A 22,782-nucleotide genomic window follows, 5' to 3' on the forward strand; every position below is an offset into this window, starting at 1 on the left:
AGAATATACTTCCCATTCCTTTGAAAATAATACCTGAAATAATGAAATCACATAAAGCGTTTTCTCTTAGATGCTTGAAGCACGCATAGACTTTCACGATCGGTAATTGCCCTGAGCGCTGTAGCGACGCACTCAGTGAGGCGGTGCTGAGGCGCAACGTGGGGTCAGGTGGAAACCTGGCTTTGCCAGTGAGCATGGTCTCTGCTTCTCTGACTTGCACAGGGTGGACAGAGTGAGCCCCGGTGGGTAGGGGGTCCACAGGATTCTGTCAGGGCTGCGTGGCTAGAGTATGCACGGTGTCAGAGCATCATCCAGCTGTGCCCACAGATGTCAGTCCTGAGCCACGTGGAGCACAGCTGGAGGGGGAGACACTGGGTTTGATAGGCAGTGTGGAAGTGAGGGGCTGGGCTCTCACCCTTCAATACCTAATGGGAAGCTGGAATAAAGGAATCAGTGAGTTCCCTGCAGTGACAGGGACGTGTTACCATCTACGCAGGAGAGGTAATGACTCACCTGGGGCAGGACCAGGATACTCTGGGTTAGCTGGGAGGGAGGTGGCAAGGAATGGGTGAAACCAGGAAGGAAATTCCAGGCAGAGAGCAGAGTCTGACAGCAGAGGAGTGGGAGGTAGGGAGGTGGCCCCTTTCCCTTGGAACCGGATAGCCTTTGAACCTGATGCTGAGCCCAGTGGACGGGACCTCTGGGGGCTGTAGGGATTGCCTGTATCAGGCTTGCTTTCTGAGCTTCTCTGGGGCAATGAGGATTGGTACCCTGGAGCCAGGCAAGGCAGGAGGCCCCAGAAACTTTGGTGGAGGAGATCATGGGGGGCCTGGAGCAGGAGGAATCCTGAAAACCAGACTGGGAGAGGTGGGACCCAGTGGATGATGCCCAGTACCAGCGGGCGTCTGAGACTGTGGGTTCATGCACCAGCCTTGGACAGAGGGAACACCCCCTTAACTCAGTGGTTTTGGGGGCTCCAGGGGACATTTGCAATGTCTGGAGACTTGGGAGGATGGTGAGGGAGATGCTGCTGGCATCTTCGTGGGTGGAGGCCAGGGACGGTGCTGAATACCCTTCAGGGCCCAGGACAGCCCCCAGCAAAGGGTCACCCAGGCCACAGTGTCAGGAGGGCCCTAAGTGAAAAGGGAGTAATACAAAATAGGCTTAGTTGGCAGAACATTTATCAAAATAATCCAAGTTCAACATGTATTCATCATGAATCCCACATTACATTGGAGACCTACCCTACTAATTTCTTCTTTAATATACCCAACAGTGAAAGTTATAGAGTTTAATTAATAATAAAAAATAACTCCACCTTTCACAAAACACTTAAATATAGCATCTTATAAGAATGTGGCAAATTTCTGTTTTTTTTTTTGAGATGGTGTCTTGCTCTGTCGCCCAGGCTGGAGTGCAATGGCGCGATCTCAGCTCACTGAAACTTCTGCCACCAGGTTCAAGTGATTCTCTTGCCTCAGCCTCCCAAGTAGCTGGGTTTACAGGCATGAGCCACCACGCCCAGCTAATTTTTGTATTTTTAGTAGAGACAGGGTTTCACCATGTTGGCCGAGCTGGTCTTGAACTCCTGACCTCAAGTGATCCGCCTATCTTGGCCTCCCAAAGTGCTGGGATTACAGGCGTGAGCCACTGTGCCCAGCCTGCTTTTCTTTTAATTAACAGCCAAGCAATTACATGTTTTATCCACAAAGCTGGCTGTTTTGGACAGGTGTGCAGGCGTAAGAGGATTACTGATGTTACTGAGGATAGTCTTGTCTTAGCATTTACTTTGAGTATGTATTTTACTTATTTTATTTCTAGTACCAAAAGAAAAAACTGTTGAAATGCATATGAGATAAAATTTAACATTCCATTTTTGACTGATAAATGCTTAATAGTTATAATAATTTTTTTTGGCAAAAGATCTGTTAGTGAATAAAGACTTTAAAAAATAGAACAAAGTAAATATGTGATATATTCATGTTTCTCTTTTCTTTTCAGGAAACATTAATTCTGAAGAAGAAGAAACTAGACAGTTGGACCTCCAGGACTAAGATGAAGTGAGCCGAGAGGAGACTGTGTCATAAGAATGCTTCTGTTATTAGCCGGGCGCGGTGCTGTGTACATGTAGTCCCAGCATTTCGGGAGGCTGAGGCAGGAGGATCGCTTGAGTCTGGAAAGTTGCAGTTGCCATGAGCCGAGACCCTCGCCACTGCACTCCAGCCTGGGTGACAGAGCGAGACCCTGTCTCAAAAAATGAACAAAAACAAAATGCTTCTGTCAGTTAACAATCTTTATTAGAGGATTTTTAGTCTCTCTTTCTCAGCTGTGTGTTAAGTTGGTTTACAATAGCAAATAAACCTCTTTATTATCCTTTCTTTCTGAAATAGCCTCTGCTTCAAGTTTTGTAAACTGAAGGTTACCAGGTGGTTTTGCCACGGCTTCTCAGTGGTGTCTTCTCCTTGGATGCAGAAAACTGTAGCTCTGCGGGAGACGGTGAATGGAAGTCTGGCTTCTGGCTGAGCTGGGAGAGTAATTCTGTACCCAAACCTCTCTCTCAGATTTCCCACAAGGGAGGTAGGAAGCACTTAGAACACGAGGATTGCCATATGCAATGCTCCTCAAATGCAGCGTGATGCGTACACGGCTGGCTCGGGTAGGAGATAGCCCGCTGCCCTACAAGGCTTCCTCCCACTCCTTCCCCTCTCCGTCTGGAGCCCAGGCCACTGTGGGGGGCCCTGCAGGTGGCTGGGGAGAAGGGCCGCCCGCAGGCCAGGCTTTGGCCTGTTTTGCACACGCTTCGGTTTCTTAGTGTGCTGGAGGCTGCCACCTGCACCTCGTTCACATTTCTGGAGGACTGTCTCAGACTCGGCCTCTCCTTTCTCTCCCCAGCGCCAGGCTGCCCCCTTCTTCCTGGGCAGGTAAGCAAGCACCTCCCAGGGGAGCCCGACTCCCCATCTTGCATGGCTCTGCTTCACGCACCCTCCCCTCCCCTGAGTTACCCAGAGGGCAAGTGTCGTCAGTTCACCCCAAAATGTCCTTTCGAGTTGGTTTAACAAATGTCAAGGACATTTTCAGTTCATCCCTGATATCTTCAGTTCACCCTGAAACAGCTCACCCCAGACACTATCAGTTCACCCCAAAATGTCCTTTAGAGACATAATCTGGGGGCTATGTCTCTAAACAGGGGGCATGTGGAGACAAAAATGGCTCCTTCTTGGATGCTAACCCACCACGTTGACGTCTGCTCGGCCCCAGTCCCATGAACACCTCCTGGTTTCCGCTTTATCTTCTGTCTCTAGTGTAAGAACGTGTCAATCCTGACGTTACCGCACAAATTAGAGGCCATAGTGCACATGGCATTCTTGCTGTCCTGAAGGTTGCCTTTGTCTTGCTGGAGCGTGTATGCTCTTTCCCTGTGGTATATAAGCCCCGGGTCTGGGGAGTAACAGTGCAGAGAGTCACCTGTCCTGTATGCTTCCATGTGTGACTTCCCCAATACATCAACCCATACTGACAAGCTGGATTTGTCTGCCTTCTCCTTTGGTTTCTTGGCTCCTTTGGCATTTGGGGACTACTTTGCATACATGGCCCTTTCATGGAACAGGGCCCCCTTAGACAAAGCACACAAGCCCGGTGTGGTGGCATGAGCCTGTAGTCCCAGCTACACGAGAGGCTGCAGCTGGAGGACTGTTTGAGCCCAGGAGTTTGAGTCTAGCCTGGGCAAAATAGTGATACCCATCTCTAAAGAAATAAATTTTTTTTTTTTTTTAGATGGAGTTTTACTCTTGTTGCCCAGGCTGGAGTGTAATGATGTGATCTTGGCTCACTACAACCTGTCCCAGGTTCAAATGTTGCTCCTGCCTTAGCCTCCCGAGTAGCTGGGATTACAGGCGCCAGCCACCACACCTGGCTAATTTTTGTATTTTTAGTAGAGACGGGGTTTCTCCATGTTGGCCAGGCTGGTCTCGAACTCCTGACCTCAGGTGATCTGCCCACCTCAACCTCCCAAAGTGCTGGGATTACAGGCGTGAGCCACCATGCCTGGCTTAATGAAATACATTTAAAAAAAAATCTAAAAAAGAAAGAGCATACAGCATTATGAATATAAAATTAGGTTAAAACAAATGTTTATTTAGAATAGGAAAATAAATTATAATAAAATTACAAATGAAAAGTGGATAAGCAGCACAAAATCTAGAAAACTATTAGAATATTGTTATTAATTCACTGCTTAATACAACTCTGTAATACGTCTTTTCCTGCATTTTTTTTCCAGCATACCCTTTGATTACCTCTTTTTACGACAATTTTGTAATATTTTGTATAGGGATATTAGCAAGATAATTACACTGTTTCTTTAGGGTGGTTTTTTCATTACTGATAATTGAGGGGCATAAAACATTCATCTTCACATACAAACATAACACCATGCACAAAACTGCTACAGGATTGCGAATGACAAACAGGCATGCTGATAAATCCAATTGCAGGTGATTCTCATCCAAAATTAGATATGATAGGGGCAGGGCACTGTGGCTCACATCTGTAATCCCACCACTTTGGGAGGCTGAGGTGGGCGGATCACTTGAGGTTAGGAGTTCGAGACCAGCCTGGTCAACATGGTGAAACCTCGTCTCTACTAAAAGTACAAAAATTAGCCAGGAGTGGTGGTGGGTGCCTGTAATCCCAAGTACTCAGGAGGCTGAGGCTTGAATCCGGGAGGTAGAGGTTGCAGTGATCTGAGATCACGCCACTGCACTCTAGCCTGGGTGACAGGGCAAGACTCAATCTCAAAAAAATATATATACATATATATACACACACATATATATACACATATATACACATACATATATACGTATATATATACACACACATATATACATATATACATACACACATATATATACGTGTATATATACACACACACGTATATATATGACGATATGATATGATGGGCTGGTCATGGTGGTTTACTTCTGTAATCCTAGCACTTTGGAAAGCTGAGTGGAGGATTACTTGAGCACCAGGAGTTCAAGACCAGCTGGGCAGCATAACAAGACCCCATTGCTACAAAAAGTACAAAGATTAGCCTGGCTTCCCGGCTACTCAGGAGGCTGAGGCAGGATGATCACTTGAGTACAGGGGGTTGAGGCTGCGGTGAGCCGTGATCACACCACTGCACTCCAGCCTGAGCAATAGAGTTGAGACCCAGTCTCAAAAAAGAAAAAAAAAAAGTATATGATGTATCATCATGCCCCTGACAGGATATATTCTGGTTAGAAGCAGCCATCAGTGTACTGTTACAGTTTTCCACGTCGGATGATTGAAATAATCTCCATAGGCCAGCTTCTGACTCGGTGCACTTCGAACCTAGTTTCTTCTACACTCCCACATGCAATGTTGCTGGAGCTGGAGGACAGGGTCATCCTGGGATTTGACCTTTGATCCTGCACTTACATGTCTCCATTCTAGGTAAGTAGCAAAATCGGTGTTAGAAGTATTTCTGGAAGTGATACTACTCCAGGACAGGTGGCAGCAACTGTACTACATATGAAAATTACTGCAAACCAGTGGCATATACAAATACTCTCCAGAACCCAGACACCCACATCTACCCTTGATTCGATTTAATCAGTGCCCCCTGAAACAGATTCGAAAGGTGCCTGTGGCCACTTCAATGCCCTTCCACCTGAGGGGACACATGTCTGATTGAAATTAAAGGTGAAAGTGGCAGAGGCACGATTATGGTTAAAATGCTTCACTTCTGCAAAACAGATGAAACACAGGACCGGGTGGACACCCTGTCTGGACCTTGGAAGGGGCCTGTGCCTGTGCGGAGTCTGAAGCTGGAGGCTGGCGGCTTCGTGGAAATCCCTGCACCCCGTTCTTTTCATTCGGTGCAGTCCCTTTCATGTTGCTGGCTTTGAAGGAACTGGGCGGGCTGCCTGGCAGAATATCTCACCTTCTGGGCTTATCTGGGCTCTCTTGTTCTTCAAGCTCTGGGCACTTCTTACTGCCAAAGAAGCTAGAGCTAAAGGTTTGGTGGATTCACGGTAATGTTCTTAGCTGGAATTCACATTTGTGGTGCTACAGACTTCCTCCTTCATTACAGCCTAAGGCATAGCCCATCTGTTTGATCCACTGTTAGCAGTTAACCCCAGATAATGATCAGGGCCTGATAATTTTGGGGTCATGATTCAGCCCACGACAAGTATGGTTTGCGAGATGGTGTTTTTCCAACTCCACTGTTCCTTCTGAATTTATTAGGCTGTAAATCATGGATTTCTTTGGTTCCCATGAAATGCAGCTCCTCCTAGAAAAACAGAATAAAACCTTTCATTCTTTCCCTTGAATGACCAATTTTATAAGCGAGGTGTTAGTTTAGCAGATGCTTCAAAGCTGACAAGTCCCTTTGTTCTGGATCTTTTTTGTATAGTCACCATGGACCCATGGATGTTCACTGAGTCAAGGCGTTTCAATCCACTCCAATCACTTTCCTTTATGACACACAGACAGACACAGCTTTGGCCAGTGGTAGCTTCTTCATGCCACTGTTTTGTCCTGTTGACAAGACTCCATTGGTTCTTGAGAACTTCAGTACTTTTTAGTGTGTTTGATGTTTTGTAATTTATTTTTGTATAATTTTGAACTTAAAGAAAACTTGCAAGAGTAGAGAATGAAACTCCTCTATACTTCTTAACCAGACTCAGCAATTATTTGCATCTTGCCCCATTTGCTTTATCATCTTGCTGAGAGACAGACAGAATAGCATGTAGAGAACATATAAATACACAGTAGACCTACACCATTTCTTCACAACCTTTTGAGTATGATATGCCTATTTCAGTATCTATTTTGTAAAAACAAGGATATTCTCATATAACTATAGTATAATTGTCAAATTAAGAAATTTCACATTGATATAATTTTTGTAATCCATATTGCATATTCACATTGTATCAGTTGCCCCCATCGTGTCCTTTTTAGCTAATATGAATGGCATTGGGCATTCATGCATGTACTTATTGGATATTTGTATATCATCCTTTGGGAAATGCCTGTTCAAATATGTTTCAAGTTTGTATTGAGCTGTCTTGTTCTTTGAATTATAGAAATCCTCTACATTTTGTCCTTTGTCAGAAGCAAGGTTATGCTTAATCTGTGGCTCAAGAACAAATGGTTTCTGTTTTCTCAAGTTTGTCCTTGATGAGAAGTTTGAATTTTGTTTGTTTGTTTCAAGAAGACCTTGGTATTCCACTCTGAGTTTCAATTAGGACAGCTGGGAGCGGTGGAGAGTCATTGCTGGGGGAAGAGCTCAGGCCAGTGGCTGGAAGTCTAGTGCACTTGGTTTTTGCACTGGGAGTGCTCACTTTCCATTTGGCTGGAAGATGTGCAGATGAGGGCTTATGTCACCAAAGGCTGAAGTTCTGATGATCTAATTTGGGCAGAGTTTAGCCACAGGCTCCCCCTTGTGGCCTTTTCTGTCCTGGGTGCTCACTTGCGGTTTATCAGCTGCAGCTGCCATGAGCTAGTCCGCTGGCTCTGCAGACCAGAAAGGCTGCGGTTCTCTGTTTTCCTTTGGGCACTCCTCATGGCTATGATCGCCACCGCCACAGCCTTCATGACAGAAGCTCTCCGCTGCCCTCCTTTCTTCCAAGTGTCAACTCCCTTCCAGAATTGGTTGCATCTTGTTCACTCTCCGCTGGCATCAGGCAATTGCTTTTTGTAATTTCTCCAGCGTGGACAGCTGCTGTCTGCAGAAAGTTGGCTCTGGCAGGAGCTGACTAGGTATGGAGCCTGCAGCACGTGACTCTGGGTAGAGAAAAGTTTCGATCACCAAATACCTTTATCATAAACTGAAATATTAAGATATTCATCTTGATCTCAAGATGTGCGTGATTCCTGTTTCAGATATCCTTACCACCTTGGGCTGTTCCTGGCCTTTGCCAGCTGTCTTGAGTCTCCTTGGCATTGGCATCCTCAGAGCACCCCCTCTGCCAGTGTAATCATCCGATGGGCTCTTCCTGTCCATTGCACAGACAAAATCAATTTACCGAGCCATGGCATTGCAGTAGTGAAAGGGTGTCACTGACACGAGGCTGGCCCACGTAGAAGAACTGGAGTTACTACTCAAATCATTCTCCCCGAAGGCTTAGACACTAGGGTTTTTATGGACAGTGTGGTGGGTCGGGGGCTAGGGAATGGGTGCTGCTTATTGGTTAGGGATGAAATCACAGGGGTGCAGAAAAGGGTCCTCTTGTGTTAAGTCCACATCTGGGTGGGGCCACAAGACCGGTTGAGTCATAAGTCCTGGATCCCCATGGGGTCAGTCTGGAAAAATTTTTAAAAACCCCAAAAAACAAAAACATAGGTTCTACAATAGTGATGTTATTTATAGAAGTAATTGTGAAAATCCCCACATGGCCCCTGGAAAGAAGGGATTATAGAAACTATGTCTACATTTTAGCAGAATTCAGGTCCCTCCTATAATCCTATTCTTGTGGTCTTTCATTAGTCTTATAAGGTGGTTTTCAGTTCCCGAGCACGGATGAGGTTAATTTTAGGAAGGGACCATTATCATCCTTGCTTTCAAGTTAAACTATAAATTCTCCCCAAAGTTAGCTTGGCCTATGCCCAGGAATGACCAAGGATGACATGGTAGTCAGAAGCAAGATGGAGTCGACGATGTCAGACTTCTCTTACTGTCATAATATACTGCACAGGCAGTTTCACTGGAGCCTGTCTAGGGGATATCTAGCACCACCCTGCATCAATGCCTTCCTGAGAGGGGGTTTTGGGATCTCCACCTTGGAGACACCCTTCAACTCCACCTGCTCTTCCCCCAGCAGGTGTGAGGGCTGGCCCTGACCCTGGATAACTTCTCTGTTCTCCTGTCCTGAGATCCCAGCCTCAGAAGACACTCTAGTTGGGTCTGCACACAGCATTTCGTGGTTGTGGTGGTGGTTTTGAATGGGCAAGTGGATAGTAGAGAAAGGGGAGGAACTGTGGTCAGGGCACCATTAATAGAGGGAGGCAGGGAAGGGACAGAAGATAGAAACGGGTGGAGAAAGAAAGGTGGAGGGTGAAGGGAGCTGCTGCTGCTATCTGAAATCATGGTGGAGCCATGGTTCAGGGTTAAGAATAGTTCTGGACAGAAATCTTGTTATAATTAAACATTAATCAGGCTGCACTTTGACCCACTTCCTTGTAAGGGCAAGTCCCATAGCATGAGATACCAACAATCTACACCCCACTGTTCCTATCTAGGAACTTCTCTGCTGTTAGAATCGTAAGGCTTCTGTTTAAGAGTTGCTTAAGCAGATCCTGAATTCCAGCAGAACAGCTGATGCCAACCGGTTTGAAGATCCCCACAACAGGAACCAAGTCAGGATGAGAACACCATTTTTTCCATCTCCCTGTCCACAGCTTCATTCCACACTCTCCAACCTATCAACAATCTCCACACTGCAGCCTATGCCAGAACCCTGAAAAACCCTAGCTCCACACTCCCTGGGGAGATGGAGTTGAGGTTTCCTGCCATCTTCTCTTCTGGTAGCCCCATGATTTAGCCTCTTTCTCCGCTGTAGCCCGGGGTCTTGGCATATTGATTTGCAGAGTGCATCAGGCAATGGACCCGTTACAGGTACAAGGGAATCACACTATGAGAATGCTTTTCTTTCTTTCTTTTTTTTTTTTAGAGATGGGAGTCTCACTCTATTGCCCAGGCTGGAGTGCAGTGGTGCAATTACAGCCCACTATAGCCTCAACTTTTTAATTCAAGAGATCTTATTACCTTAGTCTCCCTAGTAGTTGGGACTATAGGTGAATACCACCAAGCCAGACTCATTATTTTTATAGAGACAGGGTCTTGCTATGTTACCCAGAGTGGTCTTAAACTCCTGGGCTCAAGCGATCCTCCTGCCTTGGCCTCCTAAAGTGCTGGATTACAGCCATGAGCCACCAAGCCCAGCTGAATACTTTTATTTCTAAACCTAAAGTAGCATGCAGCACTGGAATTCTGGAAGCCCTCAAGCAGGATTACGGACCCCAGGCCCTGCTGGAGTTGGTCAGGCACTGCTCTCCTAAGTCATTCTTCCTTAGTGACATGTGAGGGCCGCTGGCCCCAGTGTGGGGAGGGGACTATGCCCTGTGTTTGCTGCCTCTGTCCCTGTCCACTGCTGCTGCTTTGTGGTTTACAGAGACAAGCGTCATTGCAGGGCTCACGTCATCGCGCCTTCCCCATGTCCACCTTGCTGCCCTCCTGCCTCACATTCACACGTGGTGCCCTCGCCCAACCTGACCCCTACCTCCTGCCCCATATTCCACTTTTCCTCAGCCTCTTCCTCCCATTTCACCCCGCACAGAGGCCTTCCCTGCCTCTAGACTCTTTAAGGCCTCTCTGGTGTCCTCTTTCCTAGCTCTTTTGTTTTTCTTTATGCTGTTAAACCAGGTTTAGCCTCCTTACATATTTAAGTTCAGCCTACGGATTTCTTTGTAAGTCGTGAACACTAACAAGCGGAGGTGTAAGAAGAGCATAGCCTACACCTGTGCCAATCACTGAGTTTCGGCCAAATGTAGCCAACTGTTCGCACTGCATTCAAATAAGGCAAATGCTGAGCTGTAACTAATCCAGCTGCATCCCTACCTCACTTCTGTTTTCTGCACGTCACTCTCCTTTCTCTGTCCATAAATAAGCTTCCACCACGTGGCTAGAATCTCTAAGCCTACCCTGGCTGCCTCATTCGCAAATCATTCATTGCTCAATGAAACTCTTTTAATTTGGCTGAAGTTTTTTTTTTTTTTTTTTCCAATGCCATTTACCATAATTTGCAATTCATCCAGTCAATAACTATTTCTGGAAAGCTAAAGGTGTGCCAGGCACTGTGCCCGGGGCTGGGGTAGGCCAGGGATGCCCTCCAAGGATTCGTTATTCGGACCCTGTATTAGAAAGTTGGTAGAGAAGCAAAAGTGGTCAGACTGCCTTGAAAATATTTGCCACAAACGCACCATTTAAAGGCTGTACCCTCACTGAACACCCGCCCTGTTTAGCGTGAGCATCTCTCTGCCTCTGACCGTTGTGTCCACGCGCTTGGCAATCAATTTTTCTGATTGTCAAATTCTCCACAACTCAATACAAATATAACACCAATGGATGGCAAAAGGAAATTTTCAATCTTGCAAACGCTGTAAGGTTTCACGGAATTGATTGACGTTATGTTGGGGGAATTGCTCAAATTATACACAAAGCTACTGACAAAGGAGATTCTGGAAAAATGAGACTAAGTAACAATAGGGTATGAGACTGTCAACAACTAGTCCTTTGTTTCCTTACTTAGGGCATTAAAAGAAAAAACAAACAAACAGAAACAAACCAGCCCTGACAAAACAAGGAATTTAATTCAAAGCATGATGAAGAGCACTGGGGAAAATCAAAGGCCATACATATTTTGTAACAATGACTCTCTTGCTGAACACATGATGTATTACGTCAAACATGAAGTTAAAAATGTGGCGTTCTGCTCTCATAAAACATAGTCAGAAAAGGTAATAAGAACTCCACTGCCACCGTTAATGTTGACTTAACTATGATTTTAAGAATTTGGGCATAGTTGCAATTTTGCCTAATTTACCTTTTTAAAATACAAGGTAAAATGGACCAATGTTCATAATTTTTAATTTAATTGATCAACATAGACTCTAAATCAAACCGTACTTCTATTTACTTTGTATTTTGGTTTAACAGGATGTGCTGTGCACGACTTTGTACTGTTTATCTCCTGATAAGGAGAATTTCCTGCTGTGTTAATTTGCATAATTACCTTTGTGCTGACTCTCCCCCTCACTGAAATGTGAGGTCTGTGAAGGCACCATCTTCTCAGTCAGGCTCCCAGCAGGAAACAGATGGCTTCTCACCATAGAAGAGTTCAAGGGCCCTCATGTTGGAAACCTGTGGTAAAGGTGGCATAACTGCCTTGAAGTCTGGTGCCTGGGACTTAGCCATGAGGCAGAATTCTTCTTAGCAGACCTGAGCTTTTTCCCACCTAAATATGTCAAGCAGCACTTAGTAGGCCTCTGTCTCATGTCTGGGGTGCCTGTGACCAAGGACCCATTGCCATAGACAAGTATGGGTCAAAACAACTGTTACCTGCCATCCCTTGCTTCTTGGGGCATTGAGACCTGCCCTGTCTCTGATGATTAAGAGCCACCCCTACTCTGGTGCTTAGAGTGGCACTGCCTCCAGCCCACAGAGGACGGTCCACAGAGCTGGTGAAGGACCCACCAACGCATTTCCTCTCTTCTTCTGGGCCCCTTGGGGAAGAGGCATATTAGGGAAGGTCTGAGTCAGTTGCAAATAGTAGGTGCCTTTCTATGTTTCTATTTCCTTGAGACTTTGAGCTCTGTTCTCTATAGTGTGCCAGGATTTCAAGCTTTTCGATCCCATTAACTTTGTCCAATTAGCCAACCTGGAGGATTATTAACCACTTTCTCAGGGTTTGAGCCAACATATTAAACTCTGAAACCCAGCCTAATCCAGGCTCACTCTCTTCCACGTGGGGCAGACGCTGTCAGACTCCACCCCACGCTTGCTCCCAGGCTCTAGCTGCTACCTGCTAGAGTGGACCTGCAGCTCCATGTTGAGGCAATCTCCTCCCAGGGAGGTCTTGGGCCTCCTCACCCTGCCTCTGCTGTTCTCAACTGTTTTCTGGGACTGCAGGCAATGAGAGGTGTGGGGTGGGTCCTGGGGAACTGGTATCAGCTCAGGATGCAGCTTCCCCAGGTGCAGTCATTGCAAGACTTTTTAACAGAGGAATGTTGGGTTCCATGTGGGACGGGAGGTGAAAGGAGGAAAAGGGGGCAAAAGGGAGGGGAAGGGAAAAGAGGAGAGAAAGAGAAGGGAGAGCAAAGGGGTGCCACCTCTGTAGACAACAGGGGTTCAGGGGAATTGGCAGCTCCAAATTTCCAGCCTCTCTTTTCATCTCTGCCCAAATCTCTCCATTGTGTCTTTCCCCACGGACACCTTGTATTAATCTGTTTTTGTACTGCTATAAAGAACTACCTGAGACTGGGTAATTTATAAAGAAAAGAGGTTTAATTGGCTCAGGGGTCTGCAGGCTGTACAGGAAGCAAGGCATGGAGGCCTCAGGAAACTTACAATCAAGGCAGAAGGCAAAAGGGAAGCAGGCACGTCCTACATGACCAGGGCAGGAGGACGAGACAGAAGGAGGAGGTGCCACACACTTTTAAACCAGATCTCGTGAGAACTCTATCACGAGAAGAGCAAGGTGGAAATCCACCCCCAAGATCCAGTCGCCTCCCACCAGGCCCCACCTCCAATACTTGGGATTACAATTGAACGTGAGATTTGGGTGGGGCCATATCACACCCTTTCCTTGTAAGAGATCAGGCAGGGTTGAGCATTTAATTGGCACCTCAGTGCTGCCCCCTAACAATCAGGCCCATGCTTGTGCCTCAGCACAGGTGTCCTGGGACCAGAGAGATGAGGGATCCCTTCAAAGCTGCCCTGGAAGCCGCTGGGTCTCTACACCTATTCTTAATTTTATGCTCATGGTTTTACATTTCTCTTTTTCCCTGGGCAGGTGCCCTAGGGGGCTGGCGACTGTGGCTCTATGATCTCTAGTTGCCATAGTGACCAAGCACCACATGAACCCCCACGCCTTGCCCACTGCCTGCACTTCCTCCTGAGCCGTCACTGAACATGCCCTGCCCACTGCCTGCACTTCCTCCTGTGCCGTCACTGAACATGCCCTGCCCACTGCCTGCACTTCCTCCTGTGCTATCACTGAAGAGAGTTTGAAGAGCAACGCATACCATGGTGACTTGTGCCCCATTGCCGACCAGCAAGGAAGTGACCTACACGTGCGGGTGACCCAGAGTCCAGTGCTAGGAGGTAACAGCAGCCCATTTGCCATTGTGAGCATCCCTGGGAGTCCTATTGGAAGCAGAGGCTCCACACCTCTCCCTCAGTGCATGAACCATCCCAGTGTGGCCTGCTCCTAAGACCTTGACCACATTTCCACCACAGTCCTGTGGAAGCTGGCACAGCATAAGGGCTCCTGGAAGGCAAGCAATAGTCTCTGCAGCTCCCCAGTGAGCCCAGTGGCACTTCAGCCCTGCCCTCACACCCCACCTCACCTGGGGAAATGACACGGTTTTCTCCCACAGCTGAATCTTTGTAGTGAGAACTTCCTGCTCAGAGCTCTTAGTGAGCCCCTGGGCAAAACCCAAAATGCTCAGGAGCCATGATCAGGGGTGGGGCCAGGAGGGAAGTGGAAAACTGGGGCTGCTTTCGGGAGGGGCCACTGCTCTGCAGAGCCTCAGATCACAAGAGGGAATTTCTGTGAAGATCCTGCAATGTGATTCTTCATCACACTGTAGGAAGAAAAAAACACGTGTATACAAATGGCATAGACACACACACCTAGATACATACACACACGCATCTGTAGTTATAAAGTCACAGGATCATCTTCCTGTCACATAGGAGTCTTGCCTTTGAGCAAACCTGACATGAACACCTGACGGCCAACCTCCCAGGACCATTCTTTGTATTGAATCTGTAGTGACATTCCTCTACAAAGCCACTTCCCCAAGAGCAATGATTCTCAGCCTGAGCTGCATCAGAATTACCTGGAGAGCTTGTCCAATCACAGATGGCCAGGCCTCATCCCAAATTTCTGATTCACCCCTGAGCATATGAATTCAAAGGAAGTTCCCAGTGAGGACAAGTGCTGCTAGACCGGGGGCCACACTTTGAGAACCACCAGCTTTCATGGCTCAGTGTAACAGCTGTCCAGTCCAAAGACAGGTAACTTCCAGGTGCCAGATTCAGGCATAAGCGTCACGGCTGGCTAGCTTTGGGATCTTGAGAATTGCATGAGGGAGTGCAGGGAACATGCTTCATTTGACACCTCCAGGTGGGAAGCCCCTACCTGGTAGTTACTGGTGCTGCATGGTTAAATCCATTCAGTTTCATTTTCTCCACCTGCAATCCTGAACACACCTGCTGCATAAAATAGATGTATTTGAAAACAATTTTCTAGAATTTGGATTTTTAAGAGTATATAAAACAGAGTGTGGCAGGCCAGGTTTCACTAATGCAGGCCTCCACAACAACTGTTTTAGTACTGACCGAGTGGTTAAGTTAAATATTAAAAGCTTAAAAAAGCCAGTGCCCTTATACAAAAGCTGAAATGTAACAAAAGCCACCAAGGGTTTTGCCTAGGCCTTTCCTGGACCTTAAAGCATGACAAAATAGTGAAAGAATTCTTAACAGGACCCATTTAGGATTAAACAAGTTTTATTGGGGTTAAAAAAACTCCCCTGGCTTCCACAAACAAGTTTATTGGAGGTCTGAAGGAACTCCCCAGACCTCCGTGATTTAGCAGAAGGCAAGATAAAGTTAATCACCTCAGCACCTGGACCCATTTAGATGAAGTAAATTTACTGAGACTCCAGAGGAAGGTCTTCAGGACTCAGACCTTAGTTATAGATTAAAATAAGTTAATCACTTATGTCTTTAGATGAACGCACACTTACATGTAGACACAGAGCTTACAAGGTATACAAGCTCCGGAAAACTGTGTAATTTTGAGTTGGTCTGGTGATAATTTCCAGGCCTTCTCCCTGTAACTGGTTCCAGAAATAAAAACTCTCCTCCTTCCCAGTTCATCTGCATCTTGTTATTGGGCCGCAAGAAACAGGTGCCCAACACTCAGCTTGGTCTGGAACAAGAGTACGCTGCATTCCTGGATTTTACTGCTTTTTGCAAATACAATAAAAATGAGTGCCCACAGAATTAGAAACTTTGACAAATCAGAGGTTATATGAGTATCATAAAGAGTGTAATAACTAGACTATATTAGTTTTGCCACCCCAGTAAAAACAACTATTGAAATAGAATTATACACAACTAAACTCTGGAGATTAGTTTATTCACTTTTAACATGAACAACTTATGGAATGGGGTTATGATCAAACACTGCGCTTGGAGTCAGGCTTGTGCAGGAGTGCGGGTGGTTAGGTGGAAGGAGCATGGAGCAGTAAACTCATGTTGCATCCCTGCAACATCATGGCAAGGTATGTATGTGAGTAAATAACAATACAGTGTCCAGCTGCGGTGGCTCATACCTGTAATCCCGGCACTTCGGGAGGCCGAGGCAGGTGGATCACGAGGTCGCCTCCAGGTATGCTCAGGTAGAAGATGCTCCCTGTTCATCTCACTTCAACCCTGGGGCTTCCTATGAGGTCTCGAGACTGAGGAAACTCTTAACTCTAGTGGTAAAAACAGGAGTTCACTATTCTTACGGAATAAGCAAAGCAAGAGGACTAGCTCAGCAGATGTGAGAATAATCCGCCAGGACCTCAGAGGGTCAGCCAGGGGTGACGTCAGCTTTCCGCAGCAAGATGGCGCCCGCCAGCGGCGTCCCTGTCTGTCGCCATGTCTTCTCGTAACCTCACGTGTTGGCAGAGGAGGTGTCGTTACGTGCTCTCTGGCTTATGAGTCCACGGCCCACACCTTCCAATGAAATATAAGCTCATGCAGAGTGAGCTTGTATCTGACCCACTGCGGCTGTCCCAGCCGTGCTAATGGCACCCAGGCATTCCCTCAGAAACGTCTGCTGAGTGGGTGACTGAGCGGCGGACTCCACACACGGGGGCCGCGGTGAGGAAGGATGAACTCTTCCCAGTGCTGAGCCTGAGGAGGGAGCGTGGGCGAGGAGGAAGGGTGGGCCGAGGCGGGAGCGTGGGCTGTGGATGGAGGGTGGGCTGAGGCGGGAGCGTGGGCTGTGGATGGAGCGTGGGTTGAGGCGGGAGCGTGGGCTGTGGATGGAGCGTGGGCTGTGGATGGAGCGTGGGCTGTGGATGGAGCGTGGGCTGAGGCGGGAGCGTGGGCCAGGAGGGAGCGTGGGCCAGGAGGGAGCGTGGGCTGTGGATGGAGCGTGGGCCGAGGCGGGAGCGTGGGCTGTGGATGGAGGGTGGGCCGAGGCGGGAGCGTGGGCCGAGGCGGAAGCGTGGGCCGAGGCGGGAGCGTGGGCCGAGGTGGGAGCGTGGGCTGTGGATGGAGCGTGGGCTGTGGATGGAGCGTGGGCCGAGGCGGGAGCGTGGGCCGAGGCGGGAGTGTGGGCCAGGAGGGAGCGTGGGCTGTGGATGGAGCGTGGGCCGAGGCGGGAGCGTGGGCTGTGGATGGAGGGTGGGCTGAGGAGGAGCGTGGGCTGAGGCGGGAGCGTGGGCTGTGGATGGAACGTGGGCTGTGGATGGAGCCTGGGCTGTGGATGGAGTGTGAGCTGAGGAGGGAGCGTGGGCTGTGGATGGAACGTGGGCTGTGGATGGAGCCTGGGCTGTGGTTGGGCAGACAACAGGGCGGGCTCATGGGCAATCAGGAGGGGTCCTCTGTAACAGAGGCCCATACACCCTTGTTGGGAACCAGGTCGCACAGCAGGAGGTGAGCAGTGGGTGGGTGAGTGAGTGAAGCTTCGTCTGTATCTACAGCCACTCCCCATTGCTGTCATTACTGCCTGAGCTCCGCTTCCTGTGAGATCAGCGGTGGAATTAGTCTCACAGGAGTGTGAACCGTGCATGTGAGGAATCCAGGTTGCACGCTCCTTATGAGAATCTAACGCCTGATGACCTGTTACTGTCGCCCATCACCCCCAGATGGGACTGTCTAGTTGTGGGAAACAAGCTCAGGGCTCCCACTGATTCTACATTATGGTGAGTTGTGTAATTATTTTATTACATATTATGATGTAATAATAGAAATAAAGTGCACAATAAAAGTAATTGCACTTGAATCATCTCAAAACCATTCTCCACCCCAACCCTGGTCTGTGGAAAAATTGTCTTCCACGACACTTGTCCCTGGTGCCAAAAGGCTGGGGACTGCTGCTCTATGAGAGGGCCTGCTGCTAGGCTGTGAAACCCCCTGAAAAGAAGGACAAATGCCAGGCTCTTGGTAATGGGAGGACATTACCAGGGCAGAAACACCCAATGTGAAGCTCTATGTGGTGAATTTCTATGTGTTGGTTAATTTCGTGCGTGAATTTGACTGGGCCGCAGGGTGCAAAGATGTTTGACCCAGCGTCACTCTGGCGGTGTATGAGGTGGTTTCTGGATGAGATGAACATTCGAATCAGGAGATTGTCAAGCAAACGGCTCTCCCCAGGGTGGGTGGGCCTCATCCAATCAGTTGAAGGTCTGAATGGAACAAAAGGCTAAGAGGAAACTCCTCATGCCTGACGGCCTTTGAACTGAGGCATTGACTTTTTCCTGCCATTGGACTTGAATGAAAACACCGATTCTTTCTGGGTCTCAAGCCTACTGGCCTCCAGACAGGAGGCCAACAGCTCCTACAGATGGTGAGGATTCTCAGCCTCCGTAACTGTGTGAGCCAATCCCCCTCTCTCCTTTCCTCTCCCAGCCTGTATCTGTATGTTTGTATCTATATGGATGTGGGTCCTGTTTCCTACTGGCTGTTTCTCTGGAGAGCTCTGGTTCCTGCACTCTCTTTTGCTGTTTGTGGCTCTAAGTCACAGTATGTTAAAGTTCGGGTTTAAGAGTGTGCACGCTGCCGCGCCTAAATATGTGGGAATAAGTACAAAAATCCTTTACATCATCAGATGTGTTTCATCAAATGGGCTATTTTCTCTCCACAGGCTAAGCTGCAAGTTCTTTGGAGTCGAAGGACCAGTAACTTTGCCCTCACCTGCCCCCTACTGGTCCACTCACCAGGACACCAGGCAGGACATTTGTTCCACCCTGACTGTGAGGCAACCCCCTGGGGATCCTGCTAAGACACAGCTGCTGACATGGGAGATGGGGGCGCCTGAGGCCCTGCATTTCTAACACGCTCCCAGGCAATGCCCGTAATCCTGGTCCTCAGGCCAGAGTCTGAGAAGCAAAAAAATAAATAACTTATAGGGCCCCTTGCCTTTCCTCAAAGTCTGGTTATATTTTCTAGGTAATAAGTGCTATTAGTACCTGAAAAGGAGAACAAAATGGTTTAAGGATAGCTGGAGGCAAAGAAAATGCAGCGTCTTCTAAAATCACTAACTCAAAAAAACGGGCTGCCTCTCCGGGGAGACACTTGGGAGGAGAGTGAGCTTCGGTGAGCTCATTCGCAGGCATTTCTCCTTCGGGATTTACATTGCTTTTGTGCGTAGCTTCTTTGGAAAATTGCTTGGTTTATTGTCCTCACACAGTTTTGTCTCTTTATGGGACACAATGAAAGAGAATGAGTTAATGGTTGAAAGAAATACATTTTGGAGAGAGAAGGAGAAACATGACATTTCCAGATCATTAATTTTTTAATGACTTCTTAGAGAACTTCCTTGTTTGAAGATTTCATCAGGAAGATGGCATACGTGCATGCGTGTTTCTTAATTTATTTTTGTGGCCTTAAGTCCTAGGAAAAAATGGTACTGGACAACTGAAAGTGGCATTTACTTGAAACCACACAGGAGTAAGTACATCATAATTCTGGGAGTTTGCTGTGGCAACTTGCAAAGGCCTTTCACACAGCTGGACACCTGTCACTTTTCGTGAAGAACCCCCATGCGCTGGCAGACAGCGGCTGCACACACATTCAGGAGATTGCAAGAAGTAATTTCCAACAGCAAATGAGACATTCATTATTCAATGCAGATAAACATCAACAACGGCGCTTCATCCGAAGGAATTCCACCGGGATCCAGGGGCTCTGCGTTAAAGCTCAGTTCAGTCTTCTGCACATGGTGACCTCAGACACAGTCTCTGTGCCTCAGGCTCACCGCTGTAAAATCATGCGGCCTGTCAATGGGTCCACGTCACCTGCAGCTTCTTAGCCCTCATTCTGAGGACATGATATGCCCTCTTAGCAGCGAGCCCTGGAGGGGCTGACTTGCAGCAGTGTTTGCCAGTTCCCATGGTGAGTGGGGTGCATGCTCTGCTCTCTGTGGCTGTGCCAGCTTCAAACTTCTTTATGTTCGGACACAGAAAAACTGCATCCCTAGCGAAATAAAACAAGGAGCAGACAGATGTGTCTTTTTCTCAGGAGGTCGTGTTTGATTGACTAAAACAGCGAGGAACCTTTTATTGGGTCTGGCCTCCTGTGCGTCCTACACGATGTGGGCTGGTTCCATCACAGCCCACCGTGTTCACCGTCTTTATTTCTGTAAGAGCTCCCTGTGTGTGCTGCCCTCTGCTTGCCTGGGTGCTCACAGCGGGAGGCTGAGGGTGTAGCACAGGTCCTTCCTGCCCTGGTTCTGCATTCACACCATAAAAGGCACTTACAGAGCCACTACCACAGCCCCAAACTGCAATCATGAAATAATACCTGCATTGGATCAGGGGGCTAGAAAAGATGAAAGATCGATGGACTGTCACTGCTCCATGCTAGGATCTCTGCCTGCAGCACGAGGCACCACACGTGTGGGCTGTGGGAGCAGGCGTGACCTGTGGGCTGGGGCATGAGACTCCCCACTGGGGAGACCCCATCCCCTGCTGGACCAGCTTCCTTAGCATAACCATCATGGAAAGACTCCACTTTGCTGGTGGCCCTTCTTTTGGGGCCCCGTTAAATCGGGGGAGCCTACTTCTCCCACTGGCAAAGTCCTCTTCTCTCCTGTACATGATTGGAAACAAGAATAGGAGAAGGCAAAAAAGGCCTGCAAGGGGAGTGTCTCAAATCCCTATGTCTGAGGCCTTGTAGGAGCAGCTCTGCTGTGCTTGGAAGGATTGGGGTATGTTATGGCAGGCTACAGGATAACCCTCAAAGATGTTCACGTCCTAATCCCCAGGACCAGGGAATATGCAACTTTATGTGGCAAAAGGAACTTTGCACTTGTGGTTAAGGCTCGTGAGATGAGAATTCATCCTGGGTTATGGGGTGGGCCTGATGTCAACACAAGGGCCTTTGTAGGAGGGAGGCAGGAGGGTCAGAGGCAGAAGGCGATGTGGCTGTGAAGGCAGAGATCGAGAGAGCTTGGAGACTGCTATGCCGCCGTCCTTGAGGAGGGAGGGTGCAAGTGGCCTCTAAAAGCGAGAAAAAGCAAGGAAAGGATCCTCTCCTGGAGCCTCCAGAAGGAATGTAGCCTGCTGACAAAATTCTGACCTCCGGAACTGTAGGAGAGTAAGCGTGTATGTGTGCGCATGTGAACATGTGTGTGCCTGTGTGTGCATGTGTTTGTGTGTGTGCATTGCATGTGTATGCCTTCATGTGCGTGTGTGCGAGTGTGTGCATTTGTGTGTGCTCGTGTGCATGTATGTGTCTGCATGCGTGCATGTATGCATGTGTTTGTGTGTGTGTGTGCTTGCTTGTGTACCTGCACGTGTGCATGCGTGCGTGTGCATGTGCATCTGTGTGCGCATGTGTATGTGCATGTATTTGTGTGTGTGCGTGCACGTGTGTGCCTGTGTGTGTATGCATATGTGCGTGTGTGTATGTGCGTGTGTGTGTGTGTGAATTTTGTGTTCTTTCCATGACCACCAGTTTTGTAGTCATTGGTTACAGCAACCACAGAGACATAGTAACATGAGTGTTGACAGCACTGAACAGCAACCCAGTTTTGAGCTGGTAGACGGTATTCTGGGCCCATTTTATTGACTATTACACCTGTTTTAGCCCATGTGGATATGGCTAAAGAGTGATGGACGCAGAAAAAGAAAAAACGATTGGGAATTTAATGATCAGACCATGGAAAATGAAGTGGTTAGATCCTTCGTGTGTGGTGAGTCTTTAATTCCTGGAATTTAGAGTCCCGAGCAGTTGTGTCCCCAGCTGCAGACACTCGGTGTACGTGCTTCAGGGTGGTGTCCTCACCCAGCCATCTGCCCTGTGCTTCCCACAGCTGAGCTGGTGGAGGATGGGTCCACAGATGGGAGTTACAAAGGCGAAAGCCGGAGGGAAATATTCCGGAATATAAAAGTGCGTCTTGTGCTTTTACAAATCACATTGGGTGAGACTAAGACGCCTCTGGAAAGAGCAGCATCTCCCAGCCTCTGCACGTGGTCTCTGCCTCTCCACTCTGAGGTTATGAGAACATCACCATGGCTCTCAGTTGCCTGACATCCAGTTCCTCCAGTTAAATGCTGCGTTCGCCCCGTGGGTGAGGGTCTTCACTGGTGGGTTCACCAACTCCCATTTTCCTTCCTCTTTATTTTCTTCACAGAAGCACATGCCCAGGGAAGGGATCTAGAACGGAGTTTTAAATCACTTGTTAATATCTTACAAGTCCATCAACTTCAGACTATCTCCAAAGCCAATGGTCAGGCGCTCCTCTATTTTGGAGGGTCTGTGACTGCCCAGGCTGGCACTGCCACCATCAAATGGCACCAACATCTGCCCAGGTGGTGCCCCATGGGGGATGTCCCCTAGCCAGGGGACACTGGGTAATTCTGGAGACATTTCTGATTGTCACAACTGAGGATGGAGGTGCTGCCGACACCTAGCAGGCAGAGGTCCTACAAGGTGGTGCATCCTACAATGTACAGAACGGCCCCCACCACAAAGGTCTGCAGGCCGAGGTGGGGATTGCTGTCCACCACTTAAGGAGTGACTTATGTTCTCACATTCCGCATCACAAAAAGACACAGACATTGAGTTTTCAGACCCAAAAGAAAAGCACAAAGTGAACCTTTCGACCTCCATCCCTTCATCTGTGAAATGCATGTGTGAGAATAAAGCTTTGTGGTGAAGCCTTTTTTTTTGTCTTTTGCTTTTCTTTTTTTCCATCCTCTTTCTAATGTCTAGAAATTCCTCAGGCAGATGAAATTTACAAA

The 22,782-nt window shown here is 48.0% G+C and overlaps 2 protein-coding genes and 2 long non-coding RNA genes across 8 annotated transcripts in view; 2 read left to right on the forward strand and 2 right to left on the reverse strand.

Moving 5' to 3' along the window:
- Nucleotides 1-2,387, forward strand: part of RSPH1 (radial spoke head component 1) — a 22,188-nt gene extending 19,801 nt beyond the window's left edge. The window contains 1 exon segment of one of the 2 annotated variants that reach the window (NM_001194309.2): nucleotides 2,002-2,054. In NM_001194309.2, the coding sequence (NP_001181238.2) occupies nucleotides 2,002-2,054 (53 nt within the window). 2 annotated transcript variants of the gene reach the window in all.
- LOC144339636 (uncharacterized) lies at nucleotides 2,280-14,960 on the reverse strand. The gene is made up of 5 exons (XR_013414885.1): nucleotides 14,656-14,960; nucleotides 14,161-14,397; nucleotides 11,826-11,953; nucleotides 7,335-7,818; nucleotides 2,280-3,800 (listed from the first exon to the last, which is right to left on the reverse strand). It is a non-coding gene; the product is annotated as an uncharacterized LOC144339636 (long non-coding RNA).
- Nucleotides 13,780-20,040, forward strand: LOC144339635 (uncharacterized). Its single transcript, XR_013414884.1, has 3 exons — nucleotides 13,780-13,915; nucleotides 17,518-17,739; nucleotides 18,681-20,040. It is a non-coding gene; the product is annotated as an uncharacterized LOC144339635 (long non-coding RNA).
- Nucleotides 20,041-21,567: 1,527 nt separating this feature from the next.
- UBASH3A (ubiquitin associated and SH3 domain containing A) overlaps nucleotides 21,568-22,782 on the reverse strand; it is a 46,503-nt gene continuing 45,288 nt past the window's right edge. For all 4 annotated transcript variants that reach the window (XR_013414883.1, XM_015132822.3, XM_015132824.3 and 1 more), the window contains one exon: nucleotides 21,568-22,195. Coding sequence is in view for 3 of the 4 variants with exons in the window: in XM_015132822.3 (XP_014988308.3) it covers nucleotides 22,058-22,195 (138 nt within the window). In the remaining variant the exon portion in view is untranslated. The remainder of the gene's footprint in view (nucleotides 22,196-22,782) is intronic.

This window comes from Macaca mulatta, chromosome 3 (assembly GCF_049350105.2).
Source record: "Macaca mulatta isolate MMU2019108-1 chromosome 3, T2T-MMU8v2.0, whole genome shotgun sequence".
In the NCBI taxonomy this organism is placed as follows: Eukaryota; Metazoa; Chordata; class Mammalia; order Primates; family Cercopithecidae; genus Macaca; species Macaca mulatta.